The sequence below is a fragment of the Podarcis vaucheri genome (genome assembly GCF_965113315.1).
Source record: "Podarcis vaucheri genome assembly, chromosome: 1".
NCBI lineage: Eukaryota > Metazoa > Chordata > Lepidosauria > Squamata > Lacertidae > Podarcis > Podarcis vaucheri.
This window is the reverse complement of record NC_138759.1, coordinates 139,789,039-139,805,822: the sequence shown is the minus strand read 5'-3', so window position 1 is coordinate 139,805,822 and position 16,784 is coordinate 139,789,039. Positions and strand designations below refer to the sequence as shown.

Sequence of the window (16,784 nt, the reverse complement as noted above, 5' to 3'; positions counted from 1 at the left end):
GAAAACTGGGAGGTGGGTCTTTGATGACAAGTAGACTGGGAATTTTAGCAAGGCCACTTCTGCCCCAGCAAAAATTAATATAAGGTAACGATTCTTAACCAGCAGAGCAACCTTATCTGTTTGTTAACTTTCTTAATCTCAAATAAATTAGATATACTTTTTGTATTATTTTTCAGTCTGTTTGTTAATGTTAATGTTGTCCTAGTGCTCATTAATAGGGAAGAATCAGGTGTAAGACGCACAATCTGTTTCTCAGCAAGGATTAAACACTCTTAGGTTTTGGGATTTGTGCCAACACCAGTGTTTATTGTTTCTCTACCAATGCAGCTTTATCGGCACAAATTCTCAAAGCAATTTACAAAACCATAAAATAACAGAGCATTAAAAAACAATTTACAAACAAGATTAAAGAGCAACTAAAAATAGATCACAGTATAAAGGTAAAGGTACCCCTGCCCGAACGGGCCAGTCTTGACAGACTCTGGGGTTTGTGCGCCCATCTCACATCTATTGGCCGGGGGCCAGCGCTGTCCGCAGACACTTCCGGGTCACGTGGCCAGCGTGACAACGCTGCTCTGGCGAGCCAGAGCCGCACACGGAACGCCGTTTACCTTCCCGCTGGTAAGCGGTACCTATTTATCTACTTGCACCCGGGGGTGCTTTCGAACTGCTAGGTGGGCAGGCGCTGGGACCGAGCAGCGGGAGCGCACCCCGCCGCGGGGATTCGAACCGCCGACCTTTCGATCGGCAAGCCCTAGGCGCTGAGGCTTTAGCCCACAGCGCCACCCGCGTCCCTAGATCACAGTATACCAGCGGATTAATCACTGAAGGGGGAACATAACAAAACACACATGAATTCCTTTAAAAAAAACAAAAACCATTTTGGTTGACCTAATGAAAGTATCACCCTTATATTGATTTCAGACCATCCAAGTGTCCCTATTTTCCAGGGACATACCTGATTTAGAGAAGCTGTCTCAGTTTCTGATTTGATTCCAGAATGCCCCACTTTTCTTTACGATGTCCCTACTTTCATTGAAGAAATGTTGGAGGGTATTGAGTTATTCGACCCCTGAGCCATCTGAAGCCAATCCTGCATAAGGAAGTTTTCTTAATGTTTAATGTTTTATTATGTTTTAATATATGTTGGAAGCTGCCCAGAGTGGCTGGAGCAACCCAGTAAGATGTGTGGGGTATAAATAGTAAAATTATCATTATGGAATGGGACGTCCCTATTTTCATCAGAGAAATGTTGGAGGGGATGCAGTTTTGGAGTTTTCCTTATGAGCCAACATGACTACCATCCTTTTTTTAAAATTAATTTTTATTAACATTTTCCAAAAAAAGAAAAGAAAACATAAGTACTGTCAGGGGTTCAGAAGCAGAGACGCAGAGAAGGGTGGAAACAGAGAGCGAGGGGGAGGAAGCAGAAGGGAGAATGAGTGATGATGACGAGCCGAGATCTCCAAGCCTAAGCAGTGAGTCAGAGGACTCCCAAAAGGGAGCCCCAGTGAGCAGAGCAAGGGGGGGATCCGGAGGGACACCCCAGGAGGAAGGGAACAGAGGAGATTCAGAGAGCAGCAGCTGGAAGTCGGGACCCACGCTCATAACTGAGGGCGGCAGCAGCTGGAAGTCGGGACCCACGCTCAAGACTGAGAGCAGCAGGGAGGAAGGTAGCCAGGCATCGGGTTCCGGAGGCTGTCAGCAGGAGGGAGGGCACGAGTCAGGGGTGGTCACGCCCTCCTCAGAGAGCGAGGCAACGGTTAAGAGGAAAGTAGAGAGTTGGGCGCGCGCGCCAAGTTCAAATGCAGCGGAAGCTGGAGCAGTAAGCAGCCCGGAGAGTGAGCCAGGTCCTAAAGCCCGCCGCAAGGAGGCAGAAGGATCAGGGGGGTCAGCGTCAGAGGAGAGTAGAAGGGAGGAGGCCCAGGGGGGCAGAAGGACCCAGAGACGTAGGGAGAGGCGAAGGAGGTGGAGCAAGGCTAGGGTATTAAGCTGGTGTGCAAGAGGCGGGGACTCAGACGGGTCTTCGCCGACCTAGAGCAGAAGGTGTAGAGCTGCCCGCTGCAGTTCGGAAATGAAACCTGTAACTCAATAAAGACTCTTTTAAAGTGGACGCTGTGTGGCGTGGTCCTATGTGAGCTGGGACCTGGTAGCAGCTCTGACAGTAAGACCCGTCTCTACAAAGCTTCAGAAACCTGAAACCTCGCAGCGGGAGCAGAAGCCGCTAGGGGAGGAAGAGGGGTGTCTGTAAGCGAGCTCACAAAGGTTAGCAAGATGACGGAAGAACAGAGGATCTCCGCGCTGCAAGAGGCAGTGACCCAGTTGTCCTCAGAGGTATTGGCTTCCAAGAAACGGGAGGAGGAGACTACAGCCGCCTACAGAGACCTACACGCCAGGTTTGAAATGCTTGTTAAGCAAGGGCAACCGGGACCCAGACCGGAGGGCGTGGGATTGGCACGGAAAGCAGGAGGGCTTGTGGCTCACTTCGATGGGACTTTGCAACAGTACCCTAATTTTAGAGCAGACGTAATGTGCGCACTGCAACTGCTGGCAAAAGACTTTAGAGATGAGGAAGAGAAGGTGGGGTTCATATTGTCCCATTTGCATGGGGATGCCAAAGCCTGGCTGCGCAATTTGTGGAGGGATAAAGATCCGGCGCTTCAGAATGCAGATGCCTTTATCAAAGCGATGGATGCGTGTTTTTTGTCTACTATTGATGTGGATCTTGCCAGACGGGAGATTCATGGACTAAAACAAGGGAGGGCGAGCGTCCGGCAGTATCACGCCCGATTTTTTGCGCTGGTCAGTGCTTTAGAATGGGATCGGGATTCGCCCCCTGTCAGAGACCTCTTCTGGGAGGGTCTAAGTTCAGCGGTTAAGGATGAAATTGCAAGGGGGGAGAGGCCCCGAAGCACGCAGGAGGTGGTCCAAAGGGCGCTGACTGTGGGGGTGAGGCTGGAAGAACGTCCATGGTGCAGAGATGAAGGACGTGGAGGGCGCGAAGCAGCGAGAAGTTTCTCTTTCGTTCCGAGGGAAGCAGCGCGTGCGCAATCCACACCTCCGCCAGGAGGGGGAGGGGAACCGATGGAGGTTGGAGGTGCAAGGGCTCAGTCAGCAGCCAGAGCCCTAGCACCGGCAGCAGGGAAAGCGAAGCCTCCTAGAGGGAACAGGAAGTGTTACATCTGCGAGGATCCAGGCCATTTGGCGAAGGAGTGTCCCCGGAGGCTCCACAAGCACACTGCAGCCTCAGCAATGGTGACTGCAGCAACGCAGCAAGGAGAACCACAGCAGGGAAACGACGATGTCTGGCTGGAGACGGAGGCACTGGGGCCCAGCCAGACGCATCTGTGAAGCAGTCCCCAGCAATCTTGCAACCCACGGATCCCCTCCCACCCAAACCAGTAGTGCAGCTCACAGCATCTCTCCAGCTACCCGACGGCGTCACTATCGAAGTGCCGCTTTCTGTGGATTCTGGAAGCAACGCAGACTTTATAGCGCAGAGCTTTGTGGAGCAGCACGCTATACAGCTATTGCCTGCCACTCTGCCCCTGCAAGTCGTCACAGTGGATGGCAGAGAGTTGCTAGGGGGGCAGGTGGTGAAGCAGACGCCACCGATGGTGATGCGCCTTGGCAACCACAGGGAAGTCATCAGTTTTAATGTCACCCAACTGTCGGACACGCCCATTGTGTTGGGCATGAGTTGGCTGGACAGGCACAGTCCGACACTGGCTTGGTACCAGAGACAACTGATCTTCGGCTCCTCTTATTGCGCAGAACACTGCATCCTGCCCCGACGGGAGGGAGAGGAGGAGGAATCACAACTGCAGTTGGGAACGTTGCAAGCGGTCCCCCACAAATACGCGAGCTTTTTGGAGGTCTTCTGCGAGAAGGAGGCGGACAAGCTACCCCCTCACCGGCCATATGACTGCAAGATTGACCTCCTACCGGGGGCGACGCTGCCGAAGGGGCGGCTATACTCCATGTCTGAAGATGAAATGCAGGAACTCAAACAGTTCATCGAGCATAATCTGGAGCGTGGCTTCATCAGAGAGTCCAAGGCAGTGGGGGGCAGTCCAGTTTTCTTCGTGAAAAAGAAAGACACGCCCCAAAAAAGACTAGTTGTGGACTACCGCCTTTTGAACCAGATGACCAAACCGTCTGATTACCCCATGCCCAGGATTGACGACCTCCTCGCGACGGTGCGCAAGGGACGCGTGTTCACCAAGTTGGACCTGCGAGGGGCGTACAATCTCATCCGCATGCGGGAGGGCGATGAGTGGAAGACGGCCATGTTCACACCGCTGGGCACCTACGAATACAGAGTTATGCCCTTTGGATTACAAAATGGCTCTCACTGTTTTCAAGCTTTTATGCATCACGTGTTGGAGGGACTCCTCTACAAGACATGCGTCTGCTTCCTGGATGACATCCTGATTTTCTCTGACTCGCAGCAAGCTCACGACCGAGACGTGAGGGAGGTGCTCAGCAGGTTGCAACAACATAGACTGTACGCCAAGCTGGAGAAGTGCCAGTTCGACACGACGGAGGTGGATTTCCTGGGATACAAGTTGTCGGACAAGGGGATAGCCATGGACAGCACCAAGGTTCGTGCGGTATTGGATTGGAAAAGCCCGCGCAACCGGAAGGAGGTCCAGCGGTTTGTCGGCTTCGCCAACTTCTATCGCAAGTTTATCAAGGGGTTCGCGATGCAGACGGCAGCAATTACGGACACGCTCAGCTCCAAAAAAAAGAAATTCATCTGGACGGAGCAGGCGGAACAGTCCTTTCAAGCGCTCAAGCATCTCTTCGCATCGGAGAAGCAACTGCTGCATATCGACCCCAGTAAACCGTTGAGGGTAGAGACAGACGCGTCAGACAGAGCCGTGGGAGCTGTCCTGCTGCAGCGAGACCCGCAGGGGGTGTGGCGGCCGGGAGCGTTCTACTCCAGAAAGCTCAGCAAGTCGGAGCAGAACTACACCATCTGGGACAGGGAGTTGCTGGCCATTCATGCAGCTTTCAAGGCGTGGAGGCACTTCCTAATCGGCGCCAAGCACACGGTGCAGGTCTGCACGGACCACAAGAATCTGGAGCACTGGCGCACGGCTCAGTTCCTGAACCAGAGGCAGATACGTTGGGCGGAGTTCTTTGCTGACTTCAATTTCCGAATAGAGTACGTCCCAGGCGACACCAACATCATGGCGGATGCACTGTCCCGAAAACCGCAATACCTAGAAGAGGTGACGCCAGCGGCGGCCATGCACATCTTCGCACCGACGGCGTGGGCGTGTGCCTCAGCTACAGTAGACCTGGATGCGGTGCGACGTGCATTGCGGGACGACTCATTCGCGCAAGACAAGATGGCGGAACTGCTCAGAGGCACGGCTACCACGGACGAGTTCCAGGTGCGGGACGGCTTGCTCCTACGCAAAGGGGCTGTCTATGTACCAGGAGACGACCTTCGCGCCAAGGTACTGCAACAGTTGCACGACGCACCCACGGCCGGTCACTTTGGCACAGAGAAAACGATGGAATTAGTCGCGAGAGACTTCTGGTGGCCCAGGCTGAGAGGAGAGGTCGCGGACTACGTCGCGAGGTGCGACACCTGCCAGAGGGCCAAGCCGGTACACAGACCACCGGCGGGACTGTTAGAACCGCTGCAAACACCGTTTGAACCGTGGGAGAGGGTGGCCCTGGACTTTGTGACGGATTTACCCAGCTCGAGAGGCAAGACAGCTGTGCTAGTGGTGGTGGACTTGTTCACCAAGATGGCACATTTCATTCCGTGTGCGAAGGTGGCCACGGCGGAACAAACCGCCAAACTGTTCATAGATCACGTGTTCAAAGTGCATGGCCTGCCACGGTCTATCCTGTCCGACCGCGGACGCCAGTTCATCTCGTCTTTCTGGCAGAAGCTGATGGGTTTTCTAAATGTCAAGGTCAATCTGGCATCAGCAAGACACCCGCAGACCAACGGGCAAGCAGAGAGGGTCAATGCCATCATGCAGCAGTACCTGAGATGCTATGCCAATCAACAGCCTGCGACGTGGGTGGATTACCTGCCGCTAGCCGAGTTCGCTTACAACAACACGAAGCACGTGTCCACAGGAGTGACGCCGTTCTTTGCCAACAATGGGAGGAATCCCAGAACCTTCCCGGGACTGGAGAGAGTGGGGGAAGGAGAACCACAGACGGCGGACGCGTTCGCGTCAGAGCTGCAGGCGGTCCACGATCAACTCAGACGGCAGCTGGAGCTAGCTAAGCACGCCTACAAGGTGCAAGCTGACAAGCACAGGCGGGTTGGCGAAGTGATCCAAGTGGGAGACTGGGTCTGGTTGGCAGCCCACGCAGTGCCGACCAGGTCGCTTGCCAAGAAGAAGTTGGGGCACAAGCAGATCGGTCCGTACCAAGTCGAAGCGCAGATCAACCCAGTAGCTTTCCGACTGGCGCTGCCGGAGGGTTCCAGAATGCATCCGGTGTTCCACAGGTCGGTGCTCACTCCCTACAAGGCACCTCACAGGTTCCAGGAGCCAGGGACGGCGCCAAGTCCGCTCCGGGAAGGGACGGAGACGAGGGAGGTGAAGCACCAGGACCACATCAACGAGGTCACGGAGATTTTGGACTCCAGATGGGGGGAAGAGGGAGTCGAATACCTCTTAGCCAGAGAGGGCACCCGGGCCAGCGCCAATAGCTGGGTACCAGACTACGCCTTGGAGGAACCCCTGCTCAAGGACGAGTTTCATGCCCTCTTCCCACACAAACCCATGCCAGCGAGCTTCTTCGACGACTGGTTGTTCACACCCACACTTTCTTCCAGCACGTTCCATGGATTCGACTCAGAAGGGGAACCCGCACGGAGCACCCGTTCCCCAGAAGGTTCACCGGCAGGTTCGGCATCAGGCAACTCGTATTGGTGGGACGATCGACCAGAGGAGCGATGGCGCAGGAAGTGGCTGGAGATGCCAGGTCGAACGACCGACGCAGAGACTGACATGGACGTGTTCGGGGAGGAACTCGGGTTCGAGCACGGCGGTACAGAGATGGAAGAGCAACAAGTCCACGTCGACGACCGCGAGGGGGAAGACTCGGAGGTCTTCAGTTGGCGGCCACCCCCGGGGAGCGACCTGTATCCAGCATTCCCTCCCATGATGATGGAGCGCCCAGCACCCACACCTGACAGCGGGGAGGGGGGAAGGGGGGGCTTCGAGGGGGGGATGGATGTCAGGGGTTCAGAAGCAGAGACGCAGAGAAGGGTGGAAACAGAGAGCGAGGGGGAGGAAGCAGAAGGGAGAATGAGTGATGATGACGAGCCGAGATCTCCAAGCCTAAGCAGTGAGTCAGAGGACTCCCAAAAGGGAGCCCCAGTGAGCAGAGCAAGGGGGGGATCCGGAGGGACACCCCAGGAGGAAGGGAACAGAGGAGATTCAGAGAGCAGCAGCTGGAAGTCGGGACCCACGCTCATAACTGAGGGCGGCAGCAGCTGGAAGTCGGGACCCACGCTCAAGACTGAGAGCAGCAGGGAGGAAGGTAGCCAGGCATCGGGTTCCGGAGGCTGTCAGCAGGAGGGAGGGCACGAGTCAGGGGTGGTCACGCCCTCCTCAGAGAGCGAGGCAACGGTTAAGAGGAAAGTAGAGAGTTGGGCGCGCGCGCCAAGTTCAAATGCAGCGGAAGCTGGAGCAGTAAGCAGCCCGGAGAGTGAGCCAGGTCCTAAAGCCCGCCGCAAGGAGGCAGAAGGATCAGGGGGGTCAGCGTCAGAGGAGAGTAGAAGGGAGGAGGCCCAGGGGGGCAGAAGGACCCAGAGACGTAGGGAGAGGCGAAGGAGGTGGAGCAAGGCTAGGGTATTAAGCTGGTGTGCAAGAGGCGGGGACTCAGACGGGTCTTCGCCGACCTAGAGCAGAAGGTGTAGAGCTGCCCGCTGCAGTTCGGAAATGAAACCTGTAACTCAATAAAGACTCTTTTAAAGTGGACGCTGTGTGGCGTGGTCCTATGTGAGCTGGGACCTGGTAGCAGCTCTGACAAGTACGAAATAATAAATAAAAAATTAAATACAATATTCTTTACAGTTATATATAGTATCATCTTATCTACATTGTGTTAGATCATGCCTCGACTTCCCTCCTTCCCAGTTGTGGTTTTCTTATTATTTCTTATCTTTTACAGTTTCTTCATATTCTTTATATATATATCACAAGAGTTAAGTTAATCCTGCTGTAGTCCTTAAGCTTCTACAGTTAGTTTCCATATATGTAAGAAATTTGCTCCATTCTTCTACAAACTTTGAACCTTTTTGGTTTCTAATCCTATGTGTCATTTTCACTAATTCCGTACATTCGAATAGTTTTACCTGCCATTCCATAACAGTTGGAATTTCTGATGTCTTCCATTTTCGCACTACTAGAATCCTAGCGGCCACCGTTGCGTACTGAAATAACTTATGATCAATCTTTTTTTATTTTGTCCCCTATTATCCCTAATAAGAATGCCTCTGGCTTTTTTGGAAAGGTATATCTGAAGATTTTCTTTAATTCACTGTATATTAATTCCCAGAATCTTTTCATTTTCTCGCATGTACACCACATATGATATAGGTCTCCATCTTTACTTTTACATTTCCAACAAGCCTTATTTCCCATTTTATACATTTTTACTAATTTAACTGGGGTAATATACCACCTATACATCATTTTTTCTAGGTTCTCCCTTAAAGTGGAACATGCCGTCAATTTCATTCCCTTATTCCATAAATTTGTCCATTTATCAAAATCTATATTATAACCCAGGTCAATTGCCCACTTTACCATCACCTCCTTAATTTCCTCGTCTTTGGTATCCCATTCCAGTAAAACATTATACATCTTCGATAGAAGTTTTGTTTTCCCTTCCAAAATTTCTGTTTGATATTTAGATTTTTTCTCACTAAATCCTGATTTTTTATCTTCATTCCATAAAAAGGACAGCAGTCTATCCTCTTCCATCACAGTCCCAGCCAACAGAAGGTGTAGCTGCTTCTACTATGGGGCAAGGTGAGGCAGGCACCTCAGGTGTCAGGATCCACAGTGGCAGCAAATTTGGCCTCTAAGGAATGCATTGTCTACTGCTGCCACCGCTGCACTGCCCCCGCCTGCCCCCCGCCCCCAAAGTAGTTCTTGTTCCTGATGTAGGTCTTCACTCGCCCCTTAACCCCTGATGGGTGGGGCGACACCATTTTGTGGTTCACCTCAGGTGCCAAAATGTCAGGGCTGGCCCTGGTGTAGCAGACCTCATGTTGCATTATTCTCCAGCAGCCTTTGGCATTGATGTACATCCTCAGCTGCAATAGACCCTGGGGAAAAGGGAGATGACTCTGGCAGCAATCTGGGGACCCTCTTTAGCACAGGCAGGCGAGTGCTCTTGAAAGGGCTCAGCACTTGTGGAAAATTCACTGGAAGCGCAACATCTAGGGTTCACAAAAGCTGGGCTAGAAGCACTAATCAATTCATAGAATCATAGAATCATAGAGTTGGAAGAGACCACAAGGGCCATCGAGTCCAACCCCCTGCCAAGCAGGAAACACCAATTAACTGGTGTGACTTATTAATTAATCACACGGTTAATATGTGGGTGCCTGGTCAGATTTGCCTAGGAGAGGGTGCTTAGGGTTGACTGGCAGTGATGCAAATGCAGGTAGTTCATAGTAGTACATATTTTAATCTGTAAGCAGGGTATAAATTAATAATAATAATAATAATAATAATAATAATAATAATAATAAAATAACCTTCCTTGGAATCACAATTAGTCACATTCTTTATTCTTCTCCTTGACCTTAAGCTTTGATAGAAAAGCTATAGTTCAAGAGAGCTTGAATACAGAATAGTTTGTGCCATTTTCCTTATACGAATTATATGTTTAGATTGCAGAGTTAAGCTTTTCTGGTTAGAATTTGATATCTTCTGCTAATAAGGTTGCTATTAACTTAAGCAGCTTTCTCCAGACTGAAGTAAGCAGTTTGTCCTTTGACTTGTCCTGTAATAAGATGTACTTGGGAGCCCTTAGGGGTCTGGCTGCTTCTATAGTTCCAAGCTTTTGTTTCTTTATCATTTGTGACAGGGTGTCTTTGGTCATCCCACCATGCCAAAAGTCTCGGTATGCTACCTATTTTGACGTGGCTGTATTACGCTGCCTACTTCAGCCACACTGGTCCGAGGAAGGCACTCAGTGGTCCCTGATGTATTACCTCCAGAGGCTGCGGCATATGCTGGAGGAAAGGCCTGAGAAATCTCCTGAGCCAGAGGTCCCACCGTTGCCCAGGCCTCGCAGCAGTTCCATGGTTGCAGCAGCTCCATCACTGGTGAACACTCACAAAACACAGGTAAGGACAACGGGACAGCCCACAAAGGTTTGGGGGTGGTGTGGCTAACATGTCTATAGTTTTAGGTCTTATGGCCTGGTCAGAAACCTGGCCGGAATTTCAGACCAACCAGGGAAGAAGTACACATCTAATTTAGCTGTCTTTCTAGGTTGCTGCTCTTTTGTTCATTTGGAAATAAACAAAATATTCCTTTGATTTTTAGGATTTATTTATTTAAAATATTTTTACACTGTTCTATTGACAATTTCAGTGCAGTGCACAATAAAATACAACAGTAACAACAGTAAAAAAAATCATTAAAAACCACTCAATTTTTGAAACATACTGTCAGGGGATGGTTAGCTGCTTGTGCTTAAAATTGTGCCCCTTCAGAGTTTGTGCGACCCCACAAACCTCTGTGTGTGACAGAGCTCCTCAGACATGTCTGCTCTAGTCACTAGTAGAGTCTGACAGTGGCTGTCTGCGGAAGCGCTTCCAGCAAAGAAGTTCCTTAACGGAAACGCGTCTCCTGGACTCACGACGTGGCAGCTTCCGGCGAAGCATGGGTCTCCCGGCAGTTGCTTCTGACACCTCCCCGCTATTTTCGCTCGAAGTGTCTCTCACCCCTTTCTCTCCCCTGCTGCTTCCTGCCTGGGCTGCTGCGTCTCTCTCAGCATTACTGAGATCCTCCTCCAGAGACCCCGCGCTCCCCCTGCTGGTCCCTGCTTTGGCTGTTGACTCTCTCCCAGTCTCTGGGAGCCTTACCACTTCCCCTTCCTCCGATGTCAGTTCCCTGACATCCACCTCCCCTCCAGGGCCCCCCTCTCCCCCGCCCCTACTTTCTCCTCTGGGCGGTGAGGAGCTGAAACCCCTAAAAGAATCCTCTTCATCTTCAGACGTCTCGAACAATTCCCTCCATCGGTCTTCGTTCCGACTCGCTGAATCCTCCCCCACCTCGGAATCAGCGAACCCCTCCAACTCTTCTTCGTCGTCGGTGGTGGCGAAGTATTCCCTCCGGAACCTTTCCACTGGCTGGGGTTTTCTAGGGAATCTCTGATGAAAAGTTTCAATCAAAACCTCGTCATCTACATCCTCTGCCCTGACCCAGGTGTTTTCCGACTCCGGCTCCCCTTCCCACATTACCAAATACTCTACTTGCTCTCCCCTCCACCTGGAATCGAGAATCTCCGCTACATGGTAGCTGTGTTCTTTTTCCTCCATAGCTGGTCCCCTATTGACCCTCCCCTCTCTGTCCCCTATATACGGTGACAGCAATGATCTGTGGAACACTGGGTGCAACTTCATGTGGTTCGGTAACCGGAGTCTGAAAGCCACTGGGTTGACCTGTTGCGTGACTTCAAATGGGCCCAGTCTTTTGGGTCTTAACTTCTTACAACCTCCTTTAAATGGTAACCCTTGGGTGGACAGCCACACCTGGTCCCCCACCCTAATGCTTTCCCCTTCCCTTCTGGTTTTGTCTGCCTGCCTCTTATATTCCTCCTTCGCCCTGTTTAAATTAAGTTGGAGCTGGCGATGGATCGCTTCCATTTCTTCAACGAACTGTTCTGCGGCAGGAACGCTCCAGTTCTCCCCCTCCCCCCCTGGGAAGGCTCGGGGATGACACCCGTGATTGGCCAAAAAAGGGCTCATCCCCGTGGACACGTTCTCTGCATTGTTATAGGCAAATTCTGCCAACGCCAGCTTCTCCACCCAATCATTCTCTCTGTCATTCACATAACACCTCAAATATTGCTGGAGGACACCATTAGCTCTTTCCGCCTGCCCATTGGTTTCTGGATGACGGGCAGTGGAAAAATTCACCTCTACGTGCAATAAGCTCATGAGCTTCCTCCAGAACCTGGAAGTAAATTGTTTCCCTCGGTCCGAAACCACCCTCAAGGGGGCACCATGCAACCTAAACACATTTTCCACAAACAATTTAGCGGTTTCTTCTGCTGTGACCGCATGTGAGCAGGCTATAAAGTGGGCCATCTTGGTTAACAGGTCTACCACAACCATAATGGCTGTCTTCCCTTTGGACCTGGGCAGATCAGTCATGAAATCTATTGCCACTGCCTCCCATGGTCTTTCCGGCGTGGGTAGTGGTTCTAATAAACCTGCCGGTGCCCGCCTCTCCCCCTTGGCTCGTTGACATCGGTCACACCCTCTCACATATTCACGCACATCTTCCCTGACCTTGGGCCACCAGAATTCCCTGGTAACCAGCCACATGGTTTTGTGTTGCCCAAAATGCCCTGCTGTGGGGCTATCGTGCAGTTGCTTGAGTACCTTTTCCCTCAATTCCCCTTCAGGTATGTATAACGCTCCCTTGTAGTACAACGCCCCGTTTCTCTCCTCAAAACCCCCGGGTTTGTCTCCCTCCCTCCTGAGACCCCTGAGTTTGTCCTGGGCGTATTCATCCTGCACCGTTCCCTCTACCAGTTCCCTTTGCCCCACCAAAGCCGCCCCACACACCCAGCGGTCCTCGGGAATAACATGGGTCTCTTCGGGTGCACCCTCTCCCTCCAAATATTCAGGTTTGCGTGAGAGAGCGTCCGCCCTAACGTTCTCCGGGCCTGGTACGTAACAAATCTCAAAGTTAAATTTGGAGAACTCCTGGGCCCATCTCAACTGCCGTTGGTTGAGCACTCGCGCAGTTCTCCAATACTCTAGATTCTTATGGTCCGTGCACACTTGCACCTTCTGTTGTGCACCAATTAGTAGGTGCCTCCATCTCCGGAAGGCCTCATAAATCGCAAGAAGTTCCCGGTCGTGCACCGTGTAGTTTCTCTCAGATTTGTTCAGCTTTCGCGAAAAGAAGGCACACGGTCGCCACTCTGACCCCTCCTTCCCCGGCTGCAGAAGAAGCACCGCCCCTATGGCTCTGTCAGAAGCGTCTGTTTCGACCCTCAGCTTTTTTTGTAAATCCACATGTAGAAGTTGTTCGTCAGAGGCGAAGGCCCTTTTCAGTTCCTCAAACGCTCGCTCCGCCTCCCCCGTCCAAACAAACTTCTTTTTGCTGCTGAGACAGTCCGTGATGGGCGCCGTCAGGTGGGCGAAGTTTCGGATGAACTTACGATAAAAGTTTCCAAACCCTAGGAACCTCTGCACATCCTTCTTGGTCTTGGGTGTTTTCCATTCCAGCACCGCTTGAACCTTGCCGGGGTCCATGGCCAACCCCTTGTCTGACAAGCGGTACCCCAGGAATTCCACCTCCTTGGTATGAAACTGACACTTCTCCAGTTTCACCCACAGTCTGTTGGCTTGCAGCCTGCTCAACACTTCTCTGACGTCTCTCACATGTTGCTCCTCATTCTCCGAATACACCAACACGTCATCTAAGAAGGCCACGCAATTCTTGTAGAGCAAAGGCCCCAGTACATGGTTCATAAAGGCTTGAAAACACGCGGAGCCTGTTTGTAATCCAAAAGGCATAACGAGGTATTCAAATGCCCCCAAAGGGGTGAACATGGTGGTCTTCCATTCATCCCCTTTCCTTATACGTATCAGGTTGTACGCCCCCCTTAGGTCCAGCTTTGTAAAAATCTTTCCTTTTCGCACCCTGGTCAAAATATCATCAATCCTGGGCATAGGAAAAGCCGCCGGCTCTGTCACTGCATTTAGGGCCCGAAAGTCACATACCAGCCTCGGCTTGTCCGTGTTTTTTTTATCCACAAAAAACACTGGGCTACCCCCCGCTGCCTTGGACTCTCTGATGAAGCCTCTCTTCAGGTTCTTGTCAATGAACGCTCGCAACTCCTGCATCTCCCTGTCTGACATGGCATACAACTTGCCTACAGGAAGCTGTGCTCCAGGGAGTAAATTGATCTGGCAATCAAAGGGCCTATGCGGGGGTAGTTGGTCCGCTTCCTTCTCGCTGAACACGTCGCTGAGATCAGCATACTGTGGTGGCACCTTCCCCTTCTCCATCACTTCCGTCCCTGCTAGGGTGACTTGGGCCCCTGCTGACCCCTTTTCCGCCCTGCAGTGTTCTAAGCAGTGTGCGGAACCGAAGGAAACCACTCTTTGATGCCAGCCCACCAGCGGATCATGTAGGGCTAGCCAGCTCATTCCCAAAATAATGGGAGCGCCTCCCAAGGTGGCCACATTAAACGCTATCAGTTCTGTGTGCCTTGCCACCCTCATTATCATTGGGACGGTCTGCAAGCTGACGCCTCCTCCCAACAGTTCCCTGCCATCAATCGTGGTCACCTGCAGGGGGTTGCTTAAAGGGATAGTCTGTATCTGGTGCTCAGCAGCAAACTCCTTGCTCATGAAATTGCAGGAGCTGCCTGAGTCCAACAGCGCCTTTATTTTTAGGGGGTGTCCATTTTGCAGCTCTAGAGACACTTCAATCACTAGAGCAGGTCGAGGAGCTTCTGGCACTGGCACTTGGGGAAGGGGCACTTTCACTGCTCTTTGGCCTGGCTGCAGTGCCCTGCTGGCAACCAGGCGTTGGCTTTTACCTGCTCCGTTTCTCCCTGCTCTTCCCCCTCAACAGCTCCCACCATCCCTTGCCATTCCTTCCTCTGGGGGCAGACTCTGGCAAAGTGGCCTGGCTGTTGGCAGAGATAGCATTTCCGGGCTCCCTTTCCCTCCTTCTTCGCCCCCTCACTGGGCTTTGAAACTGCGCGCGCGCGGGCTGTTCCGATTTCCATCGGCTCTGCCGGCGGGAAAGCTGGCTCAGGAATGTCTGGAATGCGTAACTCCTTCCAACGTTCCCGTCTCCCTTCCCGCCTCTCCAAGGCTCTTGCCTCCTGGCGCGCTCCAATGGTCAGCGCAGATTTGGTCAGCTGATCCATAGACCCCGCCCTGGGGCTCCTGGCCAGCTCGTCTTTCACAGCTGAAGAAAGACCTTCTTCAAATAGCATCTGAATGGGTGCTGCCGATAAATCCCACCCCAATCTGTGAATCAGCATGGTAAATTCAGTCCAGTACTCACGGACAGATCTGCTTCCCTGCTTGCAAGCCATTAGCTGTCTGCGTACCACCCCTTCCTCAATATCGCTGGAAAACATGATATCCATTGCACGAAAGAATTTCATAGTGTCCTTTAGGATATCGTTGTGCGTTGCCATCAGGGGTCGAACCCAGTCCCGCGCCCCCTTCTCAAGATGCCCAATTACGAACGCAACTCGCGATTCCTCATCAGGGAACTCATCAAACTGCACATTCAGAGCATATTGCATCTCAGTCCTAAAGGCATGGTAATCCTTGGGGTCCCCCCCAAACTTCTGCACCAATCCTGGTACCTTTCTGGGGAACTGAGTGGTTCTCCCCTTTTTGTCAGCATCCTGAGCCCTTCTCTCCTCGAGCCTCGCCGTCTGCAGCGCAAGTTGGACCTCCAGAGCTTGATACCTTTCTTCCAAGCTTGGACCAGCTCCAACCCCTGCGTCTCCGGTTCCGACTGGGTTGCTCATGATGCTTTCTCCTGCACAGGCAGCGTACAGAGACTGTCAGACTGCTGTCAGGGGATGGTTAGCTGCTTGTGCTTAAAATTGTGCCCCTTCAGAGTTTGTGCGACCCCACAAACCTCTGTGTGTGACAGAGCTCCTCAGACATGTCTGCTCTAGTCACTAGTAGAGTCTGACAGTGGCTGTCTGCGGAAGCGCTTCCAGCAAAGAAGTTCCTTAACGGAAACGCGTCTCCTGGACTCACGACGTGGCAGCTTCCGGCGAAGCATGGGTCTCCCGGCAGTTGCTTCTGACACCTCCCCGCTATTTTCGCTCGAAGTGTCTCTCACCCCTTTCTCTCCCCTGCTGCTTCCTGCCTGGGCTGCTGCGTCTCTCTCAGCATTACTGAGATCCTCCTCCAGAGACCCCGCGCTCCCCCTGCTGGTCCCTGCTTTGGCTGTTGACTCTCTCCCAGTCTCTGGGAGCCTTACCACTTCCCCTTCCTCCGATGTCAGTTCCCTGACACATACACAGCATTCAAATTACTGAGTGAACACAAATATTTTTGCCTGGTTCCTAAAACATTGCACTGGGGATACCGGGCAAGTCTCTTTAAGGAGAGCATTCCATAATTGGGGTACCACCCCCAAAAAGGCCCTTTCCCTTGTTTTCATATAGTGTACCTCTGATAAAGGTATAATGAAGGATGATTTAATAATAATAATAATAATAAATTTTATTTATATCCCGCCCTCCCCAGCCGAAGCCGGGCTCAGGGCGGCTAACAACACTAAAATAGTGCAACATTATAAAAACATCATAAGAATTAATTAAAATCAAAATTGATGGCAACCATAAACTAAAGTATTGTAAAGATTGCCAAAGGAGGGAGTCAGGCTGTGCCCTAACTAAAGGCCTGGTGGAACAGCTCTGTCTTGCAGGCCCTGCGGAAAGATGTCAAGTCCTGCAGGGCCCTTGTCTCTTGTGACAGAGCGTTCCACCAGGTTGGAGCCGCAGCCGAAAAAGCCCTGGCTCTAGTTGAGGCCAGCCTAACCTCTCTGTGG

General features: G+C 52.0%; 1 protein-coding gene across 7 annotated transcripts in view; it reads left to right on the top strand.

Moving 5' to 3' along the window:
* Positions 1-16,784, top strand: part of UNC80 (unc-80 homolog, NALCN channel complex subunit) — a 184,277-nt gene that overhangs the window by 18,569 nt on the left and 148,924 nt on the right. For all 7 annotated transcript variants that reach the window (XM_082230828.1, XM_082230826.1, XM_082230825.1 and 4 more), the window contains one exon: positions 10,087-10,348. In XM_082230828.1, the coding sequence (XP_082086954.1) occupies positions 10,087-10,348 (262 nt within the window). The remainder of the gene's footprint in view (positions 1-10,086; positions 10,349-16,784) is intronic.